General features: G+C 37.1%; 1 protein-coding gene across 1 annotated transcript in view; it reads right to left on the reverse strand.

Moving 5' to 3' along the window:
- The window catches only part of LOC140138944 (brefeldin A-inhibited guanine nucleotide-exchange protein 1-like), a 62926-nt gene that overhangs the window by 20427 nt on the left and 18891 nt on the right, over window positions 1–23608 (reverse strand). The window contains exons 9-23 of the mRNA XM_072160724.1: window positions 21742–21776; window positions 20949–21204; window positions 19638–19803; window positions 17214–17365; window positions 15506–15793; window positions 13344–13488; window positions 12517–12654; window positions 11088–11257; window positions 10494–10645; window positions 8781–8953; window positions 4922–5082; window positions 3592–3725; window positions 2574–2703; window positions 1242–1377; window positions 29–167 (exon numbers count right to left, since the gene is read on the reverse strand). Coding sequence (XP_072016825.1) covers window positions 29–167; window positions 1242–1377; window positions 2574–2703; window positions 3592–3725; window positions 4922–5082; window positions 8781–8953; window positions 10494–10645; window positions 11088–11257; window positions 12517–12654; window positions 13344–13488; window positions 15506–15793; window positions 17214–17365; window positions 19638–19803; window positions 20949–21204; window positions 21742–21776 — 2375 coding nt within the window. The remainder of the gene's footprint in view (window positions 1–28; window positions 168–1241; window positions 1378–2573; window positions 2704–3591; window positions 3726–4921; window positions 5083–8780; window positions 8954–10493; window positions 10646–11087; window positions 11258–12516; window positions 12655–13343; window positions 13489–15505; window positions 15794–17213; window positions 17366–19637; window positions 19804–20948; window positions 21205–21741; window positions 21777–23608) is intronic.

Here is a 23608-nt window from a genome sequence, read left to right on the forward strand (position 1 = left end):
CGTGTTATATAATTGATTTATTACTCACCCATGGGGTATAGTGTTCCTGAATATATCCAGCATACATGTACATATCCTATCCCACATATGAGATGGTAATTTGTCTCCGTTGGAGATCACTAATTGTTCCAGGCAGTTTGTACCTGATCTTGCAAGTTGCTCATTGTCTGAAAAATGAAACAGAACCCCTGATTGGTCAATTACATGAAATAATCATCCGAATAACCAATCAAAATAGAGCTTTTAGATATCTTAGCAATTTTAACCTTAACCTCCGTACTGTTTCTCAGGCGGTCTAACCCCCACCCTTTAAATTTTCCCCCACACTTTTTTTAGCCAGACATAATTTTTATCAGGAATTGCCCCCTTTTGTGAGTAAAGCTTACAACATTGCAGTTAACAAATTCGGAAGACTGAACATCATCGCTATCGCAAATTTCTTAGTACTTTCCGGGTTCATTTATCACTATTTGCATCATCAGAATCACAAATTTGAAAGCCAACAGAAGTCGTCTAAAACCTGTATGCTTTAAAGTGTAATAACTGTTTATAATAGTGAAATATAAGAAACCGCAAATTTTGTCTGCACAGTTCAAATTGAAAAATAATACTGCGATAATATTGCACTTTGCAGTATAAGTAACTCCTTCAGACTACCGTATTGTTTGTAATAAACGCTCCCCCTCTAATAAACGCCCCCTCCAATTTTTAAGTGAAAAATTGACAAAAATGCAAACACTTCCATTCCTCTTTAAGCATCCATTATGTTTATTTCCTAATTCGCAAGCTCAATCGGAAATAAACAATTTCCTATTGCGCCTGCTTCTGGATTTTGACAAACATGACAAACACACTTTCTCAAACAGGGGAATATCGCTCGTCAGCTCCGCCCTACTCTTATCACTAATTTACTGTCCGCACTGGCCGAGCTGGCAACGATCACTGACTAGACCAACGCCCTGCTAGACCAATTTGAGCTTTGCGCCAAATTGCTAAAAGATCGATATAGATCATTATTATGTTTTCAGGGTTATTAGGAGTTAAGAAAACCTAATAATGATAATATTGGATGGCTTATTTTGCATGATACCATAACATATCGGATTCGTCATACAAATATCGAACTCGCCGTTGGCTCGTACGATATTTTTATGACTCATCCGATATGTTATGGTATCATGCTCAGCCATCCAATATTATATCAATACCTACATACGGCTCCCAAAAGGAAATGTAATTACCTTGCTGGACACACCATAAGAGTTGTTGTAATAAATCCTCTAATAGAATATCATGTAGGATATCAAAGTACTGTGAGAACACATCTACTATAGCAAAGAGGGCATGATTGCATGTAGTCATCATCCATTCTGTTTTCTGTAATAATAAAACAAAACACAAATAGCAAATGAAATGGAGTTCATACATACACGCTACCTAACAGGGGTGTGATTGGACAAGAAAAACCTCAGAGAATCATATTTTTAAGAACATCTATCAATATGTTTGATCTTACCCAATAAAATCTTACAAAGAAAACCCATGCGCATAGAAAGAAAAAGTGCGCATGCATGCATTGCACGTATCAGGCATTACGCACTCAGCCCTAGTCATGTATACCCAGGGAATCACTGGCCGGGCCAGACAAAACCCCGTAGCTACAAGTCGGTTATCTTGTGCAAGGCACCCGAGGGGTCTAACGTTTCAAATTACGGTGATGCCAAGTCAAATATGTGTTCAACATCTCTCCTTTTTTGTTCCTCATTTCCTTTCCAATAGGACAAAAACCATGTTAGGGTTAAAGAATTTGCATCTGTTAAAACTACACAAACTGACCACTATAATCAAATTAAGTAATTCTTGGCCAAACTGGAACACTGTGAACGCTAGTGGCTCCGCGATAAACACACACAAATATAGTGCGGTACAGAAGAAAGTATACACACGCCTTACACTGTGTACACGCTTAGCACACTACATGGATGCAACGCGCATGTTCCAGTTTGGCCAAGAATTACTTGATTTGATTATAGAAGACCTTTGACCCAAAGTCCTGAGCACGACAAGAAAATGCATTTTGCATACAGATTCTAAATATGGTAATAAAATGTTAAGCAATATTGTAAAATTTATTGTAGAAAAATATCCTGAAGACAATTATGAATAAATCCAATCAATCAATCAAACAATCAATTTCAATTGATTGATCAATCAATCAATCAATCAATCACACTTACCTCTGACACCTGTTCTGGTAGTTTCATGTTGTCAAATATCCTGAATACTATTCTGAACAAATCCAATCAATCAATCAATCAATCAATCAATCATTCAATCAATCACACTTACCTCTGACACCTGTTCTGGTAGTTTCATGTTGTCAAATATCCTGAAGACTATTCTGAATAAATCCTTCTAATCAATCAATCAATCAATCAATCAATCAATCATTCAATCAATCACACATACCTCTGACACCTGTTCTGGTAGTTTCATGTTGTCAAATATCCTGAAGACAATTCTGAACAAATCCTTCCAATCAATCAATCAATCAATCAATCAATCACACTTACCTCGGACACCTGTTCTGGTAGTTTCATGTTGTCAAATATCCTGAAGACTATTCTGAACAAATCCTTCCACCAATGCTTGGCAAATGTGTGTCCATAGCTCTTCATGATCTCAAACATAACTGTCAGGCCCCTGCAAATAAAACAACATTATGTATGTAAGCCAATGGTTATATTCGGAAAATTACGGTATTTTAACACCAATGTGTGCCCATAGCGCTTCATTATCTCAAAATCACTGTCAGACCCCTGCAAATGAAACAAAATGTATGTAAGCCAATGCTTATATTCTGAAAATTACGGTATTTTCACACCAATATGTGCCCGTAGCTCTTCATGATCTCAAACATAAAAGTCAGACCCATACAAATAAAACAACAAACGTATGTAAGCCAAAGCTTAATATCCTGAAATTATGGTATTTTCACACCTATGTGTGTCCATAGCTCTTCAAGATCTCAAACATAAGTGTCAGAATCTTGTACGACTAAAAAACATATGTAAGCCAAGGTTACTATTCTGGAGATTACAGTATTTTCACAATGTGTGGCCACAGTTGTTCATATACTGAAACATATCTGTCAGAACATTGCACAAATAAAACAACATAATAAGCCAATGTTTAAATTGTGATTTTCACAATTTTCACTCAAAATGTGTCCATAGTTCTTCACGATCTACAACATATAACTCTCAGAACCTTGTACGAATAAAACAACATTACCTCTGTAAGTCGATTGATGTTTATAATCATATTCTGGAAATTATTGTATTTTCACACCAATATGTAGCCATAGTTCTTCATACTCTCTACTCTGCATAATGGAGCATTAGTAAACATCTTATTTCACATACCTTGTTCTGACATCTAGTTTACATCTGTTTATAACACATGATAGCTCAAAGAGTACAGGGAACCATCCTTTCACCCAGACCCTGTCTTCCTCTGATACCGGCATCTCTTACACTCTAGGACACTCTATGCATAATGGAGCATTAGTAAACATCTTATTTCACATACCTTGTTCTGACATCTAGTTTACATCTGTTTATAACACATGACAGCTCAAAGAGTACAGGGAACCATCCTTTCACCCACACCCTGTCTTCCTCTGATACCGGCATCTCTTGCTCTCCTGTATGCTCCTTGAACATCTATAATGAACAAATTGATTGGTTGATTACATGATGTATTCCTCTGAGTGACAAATAAAAATACAGCTTCTAAATAATAAGCTCAATCCTCTTTCATGGTGTTTCTGATTGGCTAATTATGTGGTGCATGCATCTGAGAGACCAATTAAAATACAGTTTCTAAGTAATAATTCTCAATCCTCCTCAGTTGTACAACTCATTCTTACAGTGTTTCTAATTGGTCAATTATTTGATGTATTCATCAGAGTGACCAATTAAAATGCAGCTTCTAAATATTTTAGTACAAATTTTGGCTCATAAATCATATGTGTTGCGATCAAGTAAAATGAGTGTTTGTTGAGCAAAATCAAAGTTTTCAGAGCTTTATTTTGATGAAAACTCCATCAAAATTGGACTTGCGGTGCCAAGATATGATCATTTTATAGTGTTGCACAGAACAATAAAACACAAAGCAACTTGAATACTATTATTGACTGTATCAATATTGATTAGCGACAAACGACTCATTGATCACATCAAATATAGCTATCTTGCAACCAATCAGGAAGTATTTCATGGGATTAAATGTAATTAAAAAGGACAACATCTAGATATATAGCTGAGACATTTCACTCTATTCCTTGCAACAACTTAATTGTACACATTTCTTTTTCCCTCTTATTTCTTCCCTGCTGAGTTTAATGTTGCTTCTGTTGTTTGCATATATAATCACTGTTGCACATTGTTCTGTTGTCATGGCAACTCTTATCTCCATGCCGGACTGCGTTCCAAACTCTGACTAAATGTTAAATCAGTCAGTCAATCGGTCAACCAACCAATAAATCAATCAATCAATCAGTCAATCATTAATTCTCTTTTTCGAAGGTTGTCCATGACCTATTTTACAGTTTCTTATAGCTTCATAGTTTTATAGCTTCCATATACTAGTATCAGGGAATGTTGCATTGCAGGCAAACTCTAATTGTCAATCAATCAATCAATCAATCAAACAATCAATCATAAAATCATAATTTGCAAAAGTTCTTGTTTACAAATCCAAAAATATTTCAGTATAAAGATATTTATCAATCAATCAATCAATCAATACTAGGCTTGTTTGACCTCATTTGAATGCATTTTGCATGCCGATTCCAAATATGGTCATGAATTGTAATAATTTTGAATTGTTTGAAATTATAGTGAATTTTTTCTCTTACCTGAGGTTTTTCCATGACATATTTAGCACAGTTTCTAATGAGTCTGATGGCTTCCATACTAGTATCAGGGAATGCCGCATTGCAGGCAAACTCTGATAGGCACTTGACTGCATCTTGGAATGAATCTATGGTGGACGAAAAGTATTTCTCAAAAACAGATGCTGTAAAAGAAAACAAATGCATATTTGTAAGTCATATCCCAATGGACTATTCCAGAAATCCACACCTCTAAGGCGACGAAAAAAAGACATCCTGTTCTACGGGCGGACGGACCTTTCAAGTAGGGTCGGTCGGTCTGGCTTTTTTTTTTTTTTTTTTGGAAATGACAAAAAAAAATAACCAAAATCTGTAAATATTTGCAATTTGGGAAAATACAAAAAAAAAAAATTGTTCCCGAAATTGTTGAAATTTGGGTCAGTATTCATTTGTACAGGAAATTTTTTTTCCCATTTTGTTCAAAATCTGGGTCGGTCGGGCCCGTAGAACAGGGTTTTCTTTTTTCGTCGCCTAATGGAAGACACAACCTAAATCTCCCACACAGGGAGCGTGAATTTCATGGGGTTATCTGAATGGGTCTTCCAGGCTTCCATAGGGGGTGTGTGGATTTCATCTTGTTGCATAACAGGTTTCATAATTCAGAATACAAGTCGTCGTCCGTATTCCATAGTGGCGTATAGTGGGGCGCCGCGAATAAACAACTTTTCGAGAAAATCGGGTTTGAAGAAATGCCAATTTAAAATCGAGTTGTGTAAATCAGACATTAATTATATTTTGTAAATGATGTGAAATTTCTGTAGTAAACTAAATAGATTTTATTGTTATATATTTTTCAAAAGAAATAAATACATACTTTTGCTGGCAAACTGACAATAAAACTATACGTCACTATGGAAAAGCGAACAAAACGCATAATACCTAACCTTTTTCAGTATTCCATAGTATATCGACCATACGCCACTTTTTTATACATTTTATAATTATGAAATATCGGCAAAATGAAAAACATCGTATTCCATAGTGGCGTATAGGTCCGATACTGCGTGCGCCACTATGACATACGATGTTTTTCATTTTGCCGATATTTCATAATTATAAAATGTGATAAAAAGTGGCGTATGGTCGATACGCCACTATGGAATCTGAAAAATGTCACTTTGTAACTATATCGCATACATTTAATTAATCAATTACTAATTAATTAGCTAATTATGAATGATGAGACTTAGAAAAATGAAAGAGAACATCATTAAAGACATATGTGCCAATTTTCAAAAAAATGACCAAAAATCACTATACGCCACTATGGAATACAGCCGACGAAGTGACATGCACTTATTGAGTTAAAATGGAATAGACTAATACAAACTATTTATCAACAGTCAAAGTTCCCGTACTTGTGCGTAGCACACTACAAATGCGCCACCTTTGATAGCGCATGCGAATGCTACGGTCTCAAGGAAGCCAATCGAACTCTATCTATCAACACTGCCAGCGAGTTTCAAATATCATGGTTTTTTGTCCACTTTACAAATGGCGATTGCTCAGGCATACTCCCGAATCACAGTATTCACAAAGCCATGTCCGTGCGCATCTGTGCGCATCCAGGACGCGATTTTTTATTGTTGGACGCACTGTTCTGCAAGCTGCATCAATGCCCTCGTGTGGATTCAAGTGAATTTCAAAACACAATCAAGCTAGTTTAAGGGGGTACTACACCCCTGGCCAATTTTGTGCCTCTTTTTGCATTTTTCTCAAAAATTATAGTGCATTGGTAACAAGTAAGATATGTATATTATAGGGGCAAGGACTGCAACTACTGCACTGAAAATTCAGCAACTCAAGGCAAGTAGTTATTGATTTATTCATCAAATATTGGTTTTCCCTCATTTTTTTTTTTAACTCCACAACTGTTGTCTGTGTTGAAATAAAATTTCCAGTGCAGTAGTTGTAGTCCATGCCCCTATAATATACATATCTTACTTGTCACCAATGCACTATAATTTTTGAGAAAAATGCAAAAATAGGCACAGAATTGGCCAGGAGTGTAGTACCCCCTTAAGCTTACTCAATATACTTCATAAAATTTCTAAATCTCCATTGTGCATATATTAATATTAAATTAGCAACACAGTCCAATCACTAAACGATTTAGCATCATTAACATTATTTTGTGACAACTTCCAGGTCAAGAATGTCAATAGAAATTCTTATGGTAGGGCAATGGGTGAATCACTTAAGCTTAAGCTATCGTACAGTTAAATATTGTACAGTGTCAGCAAGTTTGCATTCACATAATTTGTTACAGAGAATAAAATCTCATCAGGAAAATGGAAGAAAATAGTCAAATATTTATACCAAACTGAAATGTCGACCAGGAGCCCTGTAAAATTGCATTGCTTCTTGCCCATTCAACATACGTACATATGTTAACCCTAACACGCCTAAATACCATGATGACAACCATGGCGCATGCATGAATCCCACGTGATGCGATGACGCAATCAGCCTAAGTGCTATATGCTCAGGGAATCGCTGGCCGGGCCAGCGCAACCCCTGTGACTACCTGCAGGCGATCGTGTGCTTGGCATGCGAGGGGTTTAAGGTTCGATTTCCGATAGCAAAAAGCAGTGTCCGGTGTTAGGGTTAATCAACATATTGTGTACCATAATGTCAGATTTTTCATGATGCACAGTATGAAATATGCCTAACAGCCGAGGTCGATTAAATCCACCATATCAATAGCAGACATACCTCTAAAATTCAATTTGGCATGCAATTGCGACCTACGGCAGACCTCGTGAACCATGGACGCATTGGACGGTACTTGTTTGCAGGTAGGTTTACAGCTTGAATGTAAATTATTGTGTGTGTCCTTGGTTGCAGGTGAACACAACACACACTCTTCTATATTCCTTAACTGTGGAGTTTTACACACACACCCCAACACATATTCTAACTGTGGAGTTTTCACCCGTGGATTTTTACATACACACACCCCAACAGGAGTTTTACACACACATATTCTAACTGTGGAGTTTTCACCCGTGGATTTTTACACACACACACCCCAACAGGAGTTTTACACACACATATTCTAACTGTGGAGTTTTCACCCGTGGATTTTTACATACACACACCCCAACAGGAGTTTTACACACACATATTCTAACTGTGGAGTTTTCACCCGTGGATTTTTACATACACACACCCCAACAGGAGTTTTACACACACATATTCTAACTGTGGAGTTTTCACCCGTGGATTTTTACATACACACACCCCAACAGGAGTTTTACACACACACCCCAACAGGAGTTTACACACACACCCCAACAGGAGTTTTACACACACACCCCAACAGGAGTTTTACACACACACCCCAACAGGATTTTTACACACACACCCCAACAGGATTTTTACACGCACACCCCAACAGGGGTTTTACACACACACATATTCTAACTGTGGAGTTTTTCACACACAAGGTGTTTGTATCACAAACTGTGGCTCTTGTTTTTGCAAGTCCACAGTTGCAATAAGGCTCCCAGTTGTATAGATGAGTTGACTTGTGACGTCATTGCCTGGCAGTATGCGCATACGTCATCACAATTCCCATTGTTCCTTGCCTGGCAGTATGCGCGCGCATCATATTTTATTCAGGGCCCTTGCTTTTAAAACTCCCGCCACATCACAATAAGGCTATTGAACAGTGTAGTGGTTGTATGCAGTTCGCTCAAGCATATCGATATACCAGTCCCTTGCCTTTGTTGATAAACATTGAAGTCAACTCATCTATATAATATGCACACCTCCACAGCTTGAATGTGGATGTGAACACACACACAAAGAAATAACTTACATATAATATTGCCAGTTGTTTGGAATGCTAATTCAACAATGCCTTCATCGTGGTCTGAGGCTGCCATGTGGAATACTGAAAAGACATTTTTCCAACCAGATCTGATATTGCCTGCTTGTGAGTTGACCATCTGAGCTATGCATCGCACCACCATGTCTCTGATTGTTGGGGATCTGAAGAGAGGAAAGAGATAAATAATGAATAGGGCTCAACCGATTATGGGATCAGATATCGTATTGGCGAGATATTTGCAATATCGGGAAATCTGTAAAAAAAAATTTTTATCGCATCGGATCGGATATCGATACTATAAAATTGATATCTGATATCTGATCAGTACACAAAAGCCATATCGGTTGAGCCCTAATAATGAACACTGAAAAGACATTTTTCCAACCAGATCTAAGAGTTAACCATCTGAGCTATGCATCGCACCACCATGTCTCTGATTGTTGGGGATCTGAAGAGAGCAAAAGAAATAATGAATACTGTGAAGACATGTGTGACCATCCACAACGAACCCAGTGTTGATCGAGTCACAATTTTGAATTATTAAAGATTAAGCAGAGGAAATCTCCATGAAACAATCTTTAAAATCATTATCACCAGGGTCTTAGCTAGAAATTGTGGTCAGTGGTAGCACTAGGTTTTAAAACCAAGGGTTCTAAACCCCTGAACCCCAGAAAATCCAAAATATGGGGTGCAAACCAAAACCAGGGCTTTTTATCATCATATCATGTTTATTTAGCCAGAACAGTGAGAACATTAACCCTTCAAAAACATAGTCCTGACCTAACCCTAACTCCAGTCTTCACCTCCTAGTCCTAAACCCATACCATCATGCTAACCATCAAGCCGTAACCCTGATCCTATAATTAAAATAATTCAAACCCTTAAAAGCTTGCAAAGTTCTGTAAATTATGATCACACGATGTGACTCATGGTGCAGAATTCAGCACCCCAAAAATCACATGTGAGCCATTAATTTACTGTTTTATACCTAGATTAAAACATTACTGTAAGGAGTACAAATTTGACTTTTATGTGTTGATTAAACTCCCAATGTTTACTTGGCATGACTTGAAATATAGTTAAATGATGATTTTCTGTACCAAGTGCGATCGACCAAGCAGTAAAAATTAATAGGGAAATACCCCCAGACACGCCATGAAGCTAGTAGAGGTATTCTATAAAAGGCTGACATCCTGAGTGGAGTCCATTGTTGTTTCAACAGATTGGTTATTCAGAGTGATTGATGTGATACAGTTCTTGGAGTGTTTATTTTTGATATTTCGTCTGAAATGATCGTAATTTGTTTTACCCAGTCAAAAACACAGAAATACTATTTATTATGCGGTCGAATTTGTTGTGTGCATGGGACTCCTGAACATCTCATAAAAGCTAATTACTTCATGCACCCAAATAAAAATTGCACTTGGCGCGCAAGAACACAACTTAGGGCGACCCTTGATTGAGGTTTGCCTGTCATTTGAATATAATTGCTCGTCCTAATTTGCCAGACTTCTACTGCCCATTGGGTATTCAAAGAATTTGAATATGTATTGCTATGGCTGTGTTTTGCAAATCTGGTCTACTAAAAAAGGTCAATAGCCTTTCTCAGCACCTACAATTAAAATGTATCAGCTTTGTTGATTGGTTACTCAGATAGCTATTACATTTAATTAACCAATCACAGGCTCTGTAAGAACTTACTTGTTTCTCTTCATGATGTATTCAAATGGTCGCAAGAAATCTTTTTGGAATTTGAAGTTTGGCAATTCACCTTTCTCCAGAAACTTCATAGAGAGTTGTCGTAGTGAGTCTATTGCAAAGAATGCCACATCCTCATTATGATTACAGCCAACCTGAGTAGGCAGAAAAAAATACAATCAATATTTCATAGTAGCTCATTATTAGTTAGCCTACAATCTGGTCAGAAAAATGAGTTTTGAGCCATGAGTTTTTACTTGCTTTGTTGTGCTAACGTTAGTCACTATGTGATTTTTATATAATATGGATAATTTTGAAATATTTTCACCATTTTTTGCCTTGTGCAGCAAATGGATGAGACTAATGAGCTAAAATGCATAACAATTTATGAATACCTAAACTTAAGAAGATATGCATCTGTGGCATATAAGGAATATATTTCTGCCAGTTTGGAATTATTAATTTTGAATTCAAGATGGCTGCCAGAAGGAGCAACTTTGTCAATTTTTGAGATAATTGGGCTACTTGGCTATCACTTAGCGAGTCAAGGCGCTGACAAGTTTTGGTAACATTGACATTGATCCCATTGACACTCACCCTATTGAAATGGTCACCAAGTATGGCCCATATCCTGGACCACTGCACACGTACACGTCCCATGTTATAGTAGGAGATTTCAACTATCTTAGTGAGGCTGAACATCCTGGGTGATGCATGTGACTGGAGCTCTTCTACTGATACTTGGCATAAAGCTTGCACAAAGTCAACTGAAAACAAGAGAAAGTAAGATGAGTGAACTGACATACACCCAAATGTATTCAGGAATACACCCAAATGTATTAAGAATACACCTAAATGTATTCAGGAATACACCCAAATGTATTAAGAATACACCCAAATGTATTAAGGATACACCCCAATGTATTCAGGAATACACCCAAATGTATTCAGGAATACACCCAAATGTATTAAGAATACACCCAAATGTATTAAGAATACACCCAAATGTATTCAGGAATACACCCAAATGTATTCAGGAATACACCCAAATGTATTAAGAATACACCCAAATGTATTCAGGAATACACCCAAATGTATTAAGAATACACCCAAATGTATTAAGAATACACCCAAATGTATTAAGAATACACCCAAATATATGAGTTAAAAAAACTTACAAATACCTAACCCTAACCCCAACTTCATTTCTACCCAAGTCAACAATTATTTTGTATAATTTAATTAATTTGTAAAAGCTTTTAAAGCAGTCAAGTTATCTCAAACGTTAAGGCGTTCAACTATGGTGCGAGAGGTTGCGGGTTCGAACCCTGGTGGTGCCTAGTATGCTCTTGTGGAAAATTGAGTTAGCTTGAAATTCCCCTGGAAAAGGAACTTGCTGCTAATTGTCTCGTTGTAACCCGTACTAAGCTCGGGGAGCTGATCCTGGTTGCATTGGTTATTTGTGGAATGTCTAGGGTGTGTGCTCTTGTAGCAGCAAAGTCCCTGATTTGTTGTTAAATGGTTTATGGAATGATGTGGGGCTGTTACAGCGACAACCTGTAAAGTGTGCTGAGGCTTGTGGATCAACGTCTAGGCATTGTGCCTGTGCGTAGCGCACTATAAATCACTGCGGTTTTTATTTTTAAAGATTCTCAAGGCACCAGTTTGACAGTAAATATCAGAATCTGTACACATCCGTCATGAGTGCTGTTGTGTGGCACATCATGTCTGCACTTAGCCATAATTTACAATTTTCATCAATATTTTAATTTGTTATTCTTTACCAAAATGATGAAATAATATTAGTCGTAACTGCCGGGAAGGAGTTTCTAGTTTCTGTCCATTTTAAGCTTAAATAACAAGGTAAAGTGAAAGAAACCCCACTGGCTATTTCAGCTGTTTAACATAGAGTTACTATGGCGGATATAAAGTCATAATTATGACTTAATGTCAAAATTGATCTGTTGACCTTCAAACACAACAAATTTGGCCAATCATTATGATGCAAACAAACAAACAAACAAACCTATTGCATCACCATCCAGCCTAGTGGATCCAGTAAATATTCTATCTACTGCTACAACAATACTCTGTGAGGACGTCTCTCCCATTGCTTCTTGTAAACTGGCCATCTTCTTGTGATCTAGGTTGGCTACTCTGGCAACTGAAAGCAACAGAAATACATCTCTTATTACTTTTATTTTTTTTATTTTTTTTTAAATTAACATAACACATCTCTTACAATGTATTACTGGTTTTTAATTTTTAATTTTTGTTTTTTAAATTTTTTTTTTAACATAACACATATATGAGAGGCCTATATCATGTATTGATCCATGGTAAGAATAGTCAGTAGACTACTTTATTTGAAATCCATACACCCCCTATGGAAGACATGACCTTAATCTCCCACACAGGGAATGTAGATTTCAAACTGAGTCACCCATTCAGGTACCTTGAAATTCACACTCCCTGTCAAAGTGTGGAAGGCAAGGCCATGCCTTCCATAGGGTGTATGGATTTCAAATTGAATAGCCCATACTCATCATACACCTCTAACTGCATTGTTTATAATGCATTTTAATGGGAATTAAAGACCTAGTGACACCATCCAGGAACCGTGGGTATCCTGTGCATCCACTGTTATACATGTGTGCATGTAATTTATAATGCTTTACTTGCTGACCATATAGGCTTCAAAGTTTTCAGACATTTTCTGAAAATATCAAGAGGTATCTCAAAACCACTGAACCAAAACTGTTTGTTTTGAATTTTTAAAGGTTAATTTGTTTGCCAGTGTTTACAAACACCCCCTCCCCCCACACACACCCCCACACACACACAAACACTTACCATCTCCTGAATCCAGCAGGTCATTATGGTGTCCTTGGCTAGCATTGCCACTTGAGCTAGTTGTGGTTGAGTTACTTAGGAATTTCCTTTTCACCCCTGTGCCAATGAGTTGTGCTAATTCTAACTGAGATATGCATTTCAATATCTGAAAATAAATTAAAATAAAGACACATTGGACACGATTCAACAAACAAAATGGTCCACAAGTTCCATGCTTTTTTCCAATAAATACACAAGACTTTTATAATAAACAATTACAAAGTTATTAGTAGCCAATTTGTTTTACACATCTGATCCAATTTCCTACCTCATAATATCGTTATGAATTCGGCAGAGTGACGAATCGAGAATTTTGAGCAATTTGAGTTTTTGTATGCTTATGCTTATGTTTCAGGTTATCTTTTATTTCCACCAAAAATTAATGGTAAATCTTACTCACTGACGTAGTTATTGAAATTTTTATTTGGACGAATCGCGCCTAAGTGCGATAAATGAATTCGCAGAGAGACGAATCGTATACTTAGCTGTACAAATCATGTTGATCTGTAGTATTATAGTGGGAAACCCCAAATTTTCTATATTACATGTCCTATACTAATATATTTGATACTAACGTATAGCTGTAGGTATCTTCTATCCAGTGATACCAAAATAAGTACAAACATTCCCCACATGATATTGCTGTGGTTTAATAATGTGAGTGCGCTACCGTGAAATTGGAAAATCCCAAAATTATACATGCAAAATATAGGCCAATATTAATATTTTTGCTTTAAAATCCTTGTGTTTTTGCTAAATATTACAGGGATGACTATTTATAACTTATATAGCAAGTTAAGTCTACATAGCCTTAGGACAACCAGTAATTTCTACACAAACGCCCCAAATCAAGAATGCGTGCTATGGTTTACACGTAGTTGAATGCGTATTCGACCTCTCTGTGTGCAGTTGTAGAGACAACATGGATACAGCATGAAGTCGAATAGCTGTTAAAACGCTGCTTTTGAGGGATATATCGATTATTTCAGAACATGCAAGTATTGCCAATAATTCGTGTACATTCACTTCTATAATATACATTTCAAATGAGCGCTCACGAATGTTCTACATTTTAAGAAGGATCAATGGAATGGTGCCAATATTTTCAAACGCCATTTACTCAGAACAGCAATTTTGCGTATTCGGCATTCTGCTGTGTTCATAACGATATATATTCCTCGGTTCCAAAGGCAAAATGTTTAAATTTGTCATAATGTCCTCCAAATAACAGTTGGACAGTTATTAAGCTAGAATTTTATATTGCTGAAACCAACAAGAGCACACAGAATTTGCACCCTAATTTGACTACACTTCAATCAATTGAAGGCACCATGTTTACTTTCACTATCGGTTGCCCCAATTAATGGAGCACATCGAGTGCTCCGATTATCAGAGCACCAATTAAACATATATAACTGTGTGCTATCTGTTTTGAGGTCATTGCTGGAAATCTGAGGGGTTTGTTTTGAGCCGAGGTAATCAGGGATGAAAGTCCACAAAATGAGTTGGGATGGTAAAACGATACATTTTAATATAGACCCAACAGATCAACAACACGGGATGCGACTTAGCATGCCACAGGTCAGTCGATATATTGGCGAGATTTGTGTGTTTCAAAGTGTATTCAAATCACTTTGTTTGATTGTGCCTAGACTTGAAAAAATCCATAACCTTTATGGTATCTATAATCTGATTGGTTACTTGGATGATTATATCATGTAATTAACCAATCAGGAGCACTGTTAATAAAACTTACCTCTAACCTTTATGGTATCTATTCTCTGATTGGTTACTCGGATGATTATATCATGTAATGAACCAAGCAGGAGCACTGTTAATAAAATCTACCTCTAACCTTATGGTATCTATTCTCTGATTGGTTACTCGGATAATTATATCATGTAATTAACCAATCAGGAGCACTGTTAATAAAACCTACCTCTAACCTTTATGGTATTTATTCTCTGATTGGTTACTCGGATGATTATATCATGTAATTAACCAATCAGGAGCACTGTTAATAAAACCTACCTCTAACCTTTAAGGTATCTATTCTCTGATTGGTTACTCGGATGATTATATCATGTAATTAACCAATCAGGAGCACTGTTAATAAAACCTACCTCTAACCAAGCTCTTCCTAAGTAGTTGCCATCCGTATGCGCCACTGTGATTAATGTCTTTATTGTATCTATATTCTTTGTTCTCATTTCCGTTATCGATGAGTTCGCCGTCAGTAACGTGAACTGGGACAGCGCCTGAACGTATGCGTCACGTTCTGTCTCCATACGGAATATACATGCTATACGTATTGCACATCGCATACCATCCAAGCATAGAGATGCAATCTCCGGGTCATCACAGTCCTGGAGACCGACACTAAATGCTGCTATTAACGCTGTCCATGTCACCTATGGAAATAAACAGCAGATCAATCAAGCAATCAATCAATCAATCAATCAATCAATCAATCAATCAATCAAGCAAGCAAGCAAGCAAGCAAGCAATCAAATAATACGTCAATCAATGCATCAATCCAAATGGGGTTACATGAATTGGTGGCTTCATATGAAATCTACACCCCCTGTGTGGGAGAATAAGGTCATGTCTTCTATAGGGGGTGTATGGATTTCAACTGGAATAGCCCAAGTCACAGGGTAGATATAGATAATAAAATCTACATAAGCATACAATCATGGAAAATATACAGGGAATACCATAGGGCTGTGGCAGAACATTTTGGATACCCTGTGATTTATAGAAATGTTTAGACTAGGGTGACGGGAGTAGGGACTCCCTTTGAAAGTCATCCTTATGTGACTGGATTACGAATGAGAATAAATGATAGGAATTTTTGTTTTTACTATCCTCTACTTATAATGATGATCGTAGTGGATGCCGGCATCCACTACTCAAAATATTGGACCTGCCTGTTGTCTATCACACTGTAGAGGATAGTAAAAACAAAACTTCCTATCCTTTATTCTCTAATTATTCCCTTTAATTTGTCTCATTATCATTTGTTCTCGTGGAAAGATTAAAGGTGAATAAATATGTTTAAAAGCATGTTTGAACCATATTTTGTACTTTGTTCTCAAAATTAAAAAAAATGACATGGGCAATTATTGTAGCAGGCCAAAAAAAATGGGCCTGTATTTACAAAGGACATGGGCTAAGGCAAGTTTTAGTGCTAGTAAAACTAGACTGGTAATGATTGACGCCCTATATGTCTTTTGCTGGGTAAGCTTGTGGAAAGAAAACCTGATAAAGATGTACCAGAAACGGGATACAACAAGGCTATTAAAGTGCTCTGTGTGCTACCCATAGGTTTCCATAGAAAAAGTCCCAAGTTTTGAGATATTTTCTCAAAATAAGCAAGATCTATCTAAAAACAACTGAACCAATCCTGGGCTTGTTTGTATTTTTAAAGAAAGTTTGGAAGTTGTCGTCTGCAGTCGACACCCGTCATGTGGAGGAGGGGTAATGGGTTATGCTATACCTTTAACATGAGCCTGGCATAATGATGTCTGTTTAAATACTTAAACAAGACTGAAACTGATTGCATTACTTTTTCTCTTTTTTAAGAAGGGGGAGAGGGTCTGTGCTAAGGTTGAAGGGAGGGCCTGACTTACTTTGAACATGGGTCTGGCATGCTCATGATGTGTAGCACTGGTGAAACTAGACTGGAAATGACTGACACTTTCCATGAGGACTTTGGCTGTGTTTGCTATTGCTTCCATCTCTGCAAGGGAGGGAGGGGGTCACTTACTTTGAACATGGGTCTGGCATGCTCATGATGTGTAGCACTGCAAGGGGGGAGGGCTGACTTACTTTGAACATGGGTCTGGCATGCTCATGATGTGTAGCACTGGTGAAACTTGACTGGAAATGACTGACACTTTCCATGAGGACTTTGGCTGTGTTTGCTATGGCTTCCATCTCCATGTTGTATAGAAGTTGTCGCTGCTTCTCACTTTTCACATCTGTGGGCAACAAATTGGAAAATGAATGTTAATGCAATGAATTAATGTGGTCGGTTGGCATGAAGTCACTTGATCTAGATTGCCGGGAATTGTATAGCGCCCTCTGACATAAAGGGGACACTTTGCTTTTGTATTCAATGGGGAGGGGGATATGTCATAAAATAAATATCTCTTGATGAAACATCTTGATTTTGTGTCACCAAAGAAAAGGCTAATAATACAGTATTTTCTGTGTTGTGAAAATAGACTGGAACTGAAAGGCACTGTACAAACTATTAGGCAAGCGTATCCCCTTTCATAGATATGAGAAGTGGGTAAGTACAATAGATGGAACAACCCCGACCAAGAGAATAAAAAGTTTTGAAATATTTTTTTCAAAATATCAAAGGATATCTCAAGAACCACTGAACTAGTACTGGGCTTGTTTGTACTCATTAATACATTTTTCATGCTGATTTCAAATATGTGACCGTCCACGGCTAATTTTGTTTTATTTCGTGTTTAAAAATAAACATCATAAACTTAAAAATGGTATATCATTTGACTTCAAACGATATCCAGAAGCGGGGTTATGGTTTGTTAAACTTTGCTCCTTCAACAAAATTATAGCTTTTTACGTTTTTACATGTGTCTCTTTTTCCACATTGCTGGTAATATATATCAAACAGTCATAATTGGCGGTCATTTCAAATCATCCCCAAGTCAACAAGGTTTAAGAAAGTTCTCTCATTGTTAATTGTTGGTTATGCATACCTGTACAAAATACAATGCCTGGTAACCCACCACTTGAACAGGATTTAGCAAAAGCAAACAAAGACCAGAGCTATTAAAAGTTCTATAGCCGGCCATCTAAGGTTGAAGCTTATTATCCACTTCAACAATAGGATTATTGATTAGTTTTTGACTATCAAAATAAGACGGATGTCGGGCCAGCTTAAGTTATCGATGAATACGACCTTCGTACACATTTTACACCGTAACACAGAATACAATTTAGGGAATTTACGGCTCGTTTGTGCTGCCGGGTCACATATATAGTCATGAAAATGTACAATTCTGAAATTTGTAAGGAAAATTTGGAACTTGTTGTCTATAGTCGGCACCCGTGTGGAGAGGGTTAACCAAAAAGTGATTTCCAAATAAAAAATGGTTGGGCAACCTACTTACTCATTGGGCCAGAAATAACCAGCAAAATCACATTACACTTCCGTAGAAACCCCATGAGAACTACCTGCCGATTGGCCAAACAGAAGTTTCCATTATCAAATGGACCAATCACCAACATTGTTAGAATAATTTCACCACACACAAAAATTGGGGTGAATTATTCGCAAAGCTCCATTCTGATTGGTGATTAAAGTAAAGATATCATGTAATTGACCAATCAGAGGCAATGTTAGATAGGCAGGTAGTGATCAGGGGGTTAAGTAGTCAAGACAGTAAGTGTGGTTTCTGTCAATTTAACAACAACAACAAAACAAAAACAAAAAAAAACAGTTCTTGCATCACAATACTAGACCCTGGGGCTTGTGAAAAACCGTAGCCACCCGGGTATAAGCCCACCTTCAGGTATAAGCCCACCCCCTATTTTTCAAAACATTCTGGGAATAAGGGTGCACTCGGCTATAAGCCCAGTACTAAATTTTGGCCAAGTTCTTAAATCAAATCAATCCTTTTCTCTCACATTAAGAACAAATAAAAAAAAATATCAGTTGATAATTAACATTCCACACTTAGAATTTTAAGAAATTGACATAGATGATAGAAATTACTGGTACATTGGCCATATACAAATGGGGATGATTTTTCTTATTTCTAAATTCAAGTACAAGCCCCTCCCGGTTATAAGCCCACCCCCATTTTTTTTGTTTAATCTGCCCCCTAGGGGGGTGGGCTTATACCCGAGTGGTTACGATATTAAAAAAAACAAAAACAAAATTAATCAAATAAAATTGAACAGATTGACAAAAAAAACAGAAAGAAAATGATTTAGGGAACAAACCAAAAGATCGATGACGTCCTATAAACGAAACTAGTTTCGTTTAGGGGGGAGGGGGTAAAAATACTCGATTACGTTTGTACAAAAACATCGGTCTGAAGTATGTGTTGTTATTATTATTATGTCAAAATTTTCAACATTTCATTATTACGTTTCTGGCAGGGGGGGAGAGGGTTGGCTGAGAAACGAAACTAGTTACGTTTATAGGACGTCATCGATCTTTTGGTTTGTTCCCTTAGCTGTATAGATAGATGTATCTGTAATTTTACTTACCCGATGCCTGTTTTGAGGTTTTCGTTGATGAAGTCGGTTTTAACCTGATTTCATTGCCAGATATTTCTTCATAGATATTAGATAGATATTCTTCTGGTAAATCTTTGCTATCATTGATGCCACGATTCATCTTGATGTATTGCTCTTTGGTGATTTTCCTCTTTACCTGTATGGAAATACACCCAAATGTATTAGGAATACACCCAAATATATTAGGACTACACCCAAATGTATTAGGAATACACCTAAATGTATTAGGAATACACCCAAATGTATTAGGAATACACCCAAATGTATTAGGAATACACCCAAATGTATTAGGAATACACCCAAATGTATTAGGAATACACCCACATGTATTAGGAATACACCCAGATGTATTAGGAATACACCCAAATGTATTAGGAATTACACCCAGCTGTATTAGGAATACACCCAAATGTATTAGGACTACACCCAAATATATTAGGACTACACCCAAATGTATTAGGAATACACCCAAATGTATTAAGAATACACCCAAATGTATTAGGAATACACCTAAATGTCTTTGGTGATTTTCCTCTTTAGCTGTTTGACAAAAAAAGAGATACTTTGGTGCATGAGAATTTTGGGAAATGAGATAAGAGCATGGCCTAGTGGTGGTTCAACTTTCATACTTGCCTGTCGCTTGCTGCTTTGCCACTCATTTTGTTTTACTGCGCAGTCGCACCAGAAACGCTAGCAGTGACCAGCAGCAAGCTGATTGTCCAAAGTGGCAAATTGCTAACAGTTGAATTAAACTCGGGAACATTGCTGCTCTGACTAAGATACAATTTTTGGCCATTGGCCAAAACATTAGCTTTCAAAGTCATGCTGCTGCCGCCCAGCAGCGTGCTGCTTGGTGACTGTCGCTTGCAGAAAATGCAAGCAGCACAATGAAGCATCATGTCGCTCAGCGGCAAGCGCCACCAAAGTATGATAAGTGTACTTGCATTAGTGCATGAGGCGGTATCATAGGTATACTGACGGGGTGGGGGGGGTCAAGTCCTCAGGGGAAGTCACCCCTGGCTCGAAATGCCATGACAAAGTTGACCAATCAAGTTGCAATGTGCATCATCCTTTGGCCCAGTTTTAGGCCTTAATTGTCTTCATTTTGACCTCATTTTAGCCTCATTTTGACCCATTTTAGCATTAAAATTGCAAAGTTTCACAAGCTTTTGTCCTGCTAAAGTTATTTTAGTAGCGGGTCACTTGGACAGCACCAGCATGTTCAGGATTGGTGGAGCAATAATTAAATACAACATTTGTTTACTTCTAGCATAACCTTACCTGCGAGCTGTGTAAATCCGTAGCCAACATAATAACTGAATACGCCAAGACGTATGCGGCATCTGCCGTTGCGAATATACTCTGCTCAGGATTGGTGGAGCAAAAATGTGATGCAAATTTCTCCATCATTCTGTCAATTTTCTGGGCTTCTCCCGGTAATCGAAAACCTTCTAGGAATAACCGTAGCGCAGAAACAAAATCCTTGCCTCTGAAGTCTATTTGGTCAACGTATGCGTACATGACTTCCTTGTTAAACCTGGATAAATGGAAGAAAATATAAGTCTATAAAAACTCTATTTTGATTGGTTACTCAGATGATTATACAGGTCATGAAATAAACCAATCAGGGGCTCTGTTATATTACTTCCTTGCCTCAGAAGTCTATTTGGTAAACGTATGACTTCCTTGTTAAACCTGGATAAACAGAGCAATGAAAGAAAAGTCTATAAAAACTCTATTTTGATTGGTTACTCAGATGATTATATCATGTAATGAACCAATCAAGGGCTCTGTTATATTACTTCCTTGCCTCGGAAGGCACTGTTAATAAAACCTACCTCTAACCTTTATGGTATCTATACTCTGATTGGTTACGTAGGTGATTATGTCATGTAATAAATCAATCAGGGGCTCTGTTATATTACTTGTTGAATCTGAGGTAAAGACTCAAATGGAAGAAATGAGCTTATTCTATTTGAAATTGGTGATTTACCTGCCCATCTGTAGAAGCAGTAAATTAAAATAAACAAGCAATGCTTATAAAAAGTATGAGTCTGATACGATAGGTACTTACTTTTCATTTTCACCCATGAAGTCACCCATCACAGTCTAAAAGTAAAAACATAAATACAACAATATTTTCATGATGGCTATAAATATTGGAATACTGTAAAGATTTGACTAATGGTGCTTAACATGTACAATTTAGAGAGCTCCCTCCTCTAAAAATTCCTCAAGAATTAAGGGTCCATGCCCTTATTTGCTGGTGGGATTTTTACGGGAGGGCACTTTTAGTTTGTGCCTAAAATTCCAATTATGTCAAGGGCCCCATACACAGCTTCAATCCCCAGCCATGCCCAAGGACTGTATGTGCAGTTGGTTTAGCCCGATTCATGCTTCCCCTCGCAGGTTTTTTTTCCGGGATCTCCAGTTTCTTCATTTCCTCCTGCTTCAAAATTGGTGATTAGTTGTTTTGTTATCAAAAACTTCCTTCACCGAAAGGAATTTGGGAAGCTGCTCAGATAATTGGTGGATGTTACAATCTAAGTGCGGATAGGTTAGCGCCAGGATCTATGCTGGCCAAGTAAGTAGATGTGATCCGATTCTTGATGATTCGCCAGTGGCAGTGAAATTACAGCACTTTGAATCCTCTGGAAAAATGCACTATACAAATTCAAATTTTATGCACCATTAGGCTAATCTTTACGGTGAATTGTCAGCACATACAGGGTGAGTCAAAAAAGGTGCAATAGAGCAAAGAATCAATATTTATGCAAGAACCAAGTCAAACTTTCCCATTATTGAACGATTCTATAAATGCCACACTCAAAAGTCACCTTCTGTGAAAATATGAAGTGAATCGCGACTACCGTTAAATTTTTATAGGTCCTTTTGCTGCGATACCCAATTTCGTTATTTGTCCACGAGATACCATGTATTTTGAATGAGAGCACACAATGCACGGTAAAGGCACCAGCTCTGAAACTGACTTTAACTTAAATAAGGTTGAGTTTTGCGTTATTTTAATTTCTTTTTTCTGTTCAAACAAAGTTTCTAATATTATTTTAAGTCCTTCATACCTCACTCGACACCAACTCCAGTTTTTTAAACCCCAATATGTCCAAGTTACTGGATATTTTGTAATTCACTCCACTTCAATTTGCGCGCATTTCATTTTGACATTTGAAAAAAACTGCCAACAAATTTTTATGTTTTCAATTGAGAATAAACATCTTTAAAGTATAGGTAAAATGAAAATAACAACAAATAATGTTTTTTTTCTCCTTAAAAAGACTAAGGGCAATAACAATGGGTGCTCCAATTTATTTCAATGCCAAGAAAATGGCAGTTGTTCCAAATCTACCTTTCACAGAGTGCGCTGACATTCAAATTTTAGATGTCTCTTGGACAAACATTAAAATTGGGTATCGGTATAAAATGTGTCATAAAAACACAACGGTAAATGCTAATTCCTTGGTTTTTTCACACAAGGTTGCTGATGGATATATCATATATAAAATGTTTTAAAACCTAAAAAGTTCAACTCGGTTCTTAAATAAAAATGGATTCTTTCCTCTATTGCACTTTTTTTGACTCACCCTGTACAACACATGTAGAAACATGGTGATTCATATAGAATGAGATGTTTTAAAAAGACACAACACTCTGGCAACAAACAAAATGTTCTACGGCCCCATTGACAAGGCAAAGTGGATTGGTTTTGACTGAAAAAAAAACTCCCAAGTAAAGTGAACATTTTTTTCTTTCATAGATGTTGGTAACTTTTTACGGGCATTTGCAAAAACAGACAATGAACACCTGACCGGTTAAAATGCTGGTTTATGTCATGGTAACCTTGGTTTATGTCATGATAACCCAGGTTTATGTTATGGTAACCCTGGTTTATTGGTAACCCTGGTTTATGTCATGGTAACCCTGGT

The sequence above is a fragment of the Amphiura filiformis genome, chromosome 18 (genome assembly GCF_039555335.1).
Source record: "Amphiura filiformis chromosome 18, Afil_fr2py, whole genome shotgun sequence".
Taxonomy (NCBI): Eukaryota; Metazoa; Echinodermata; class Ophiuroidea; order Amphilepidida; family Amphiuridae; genus Amphiura; species Amphiura filiformis.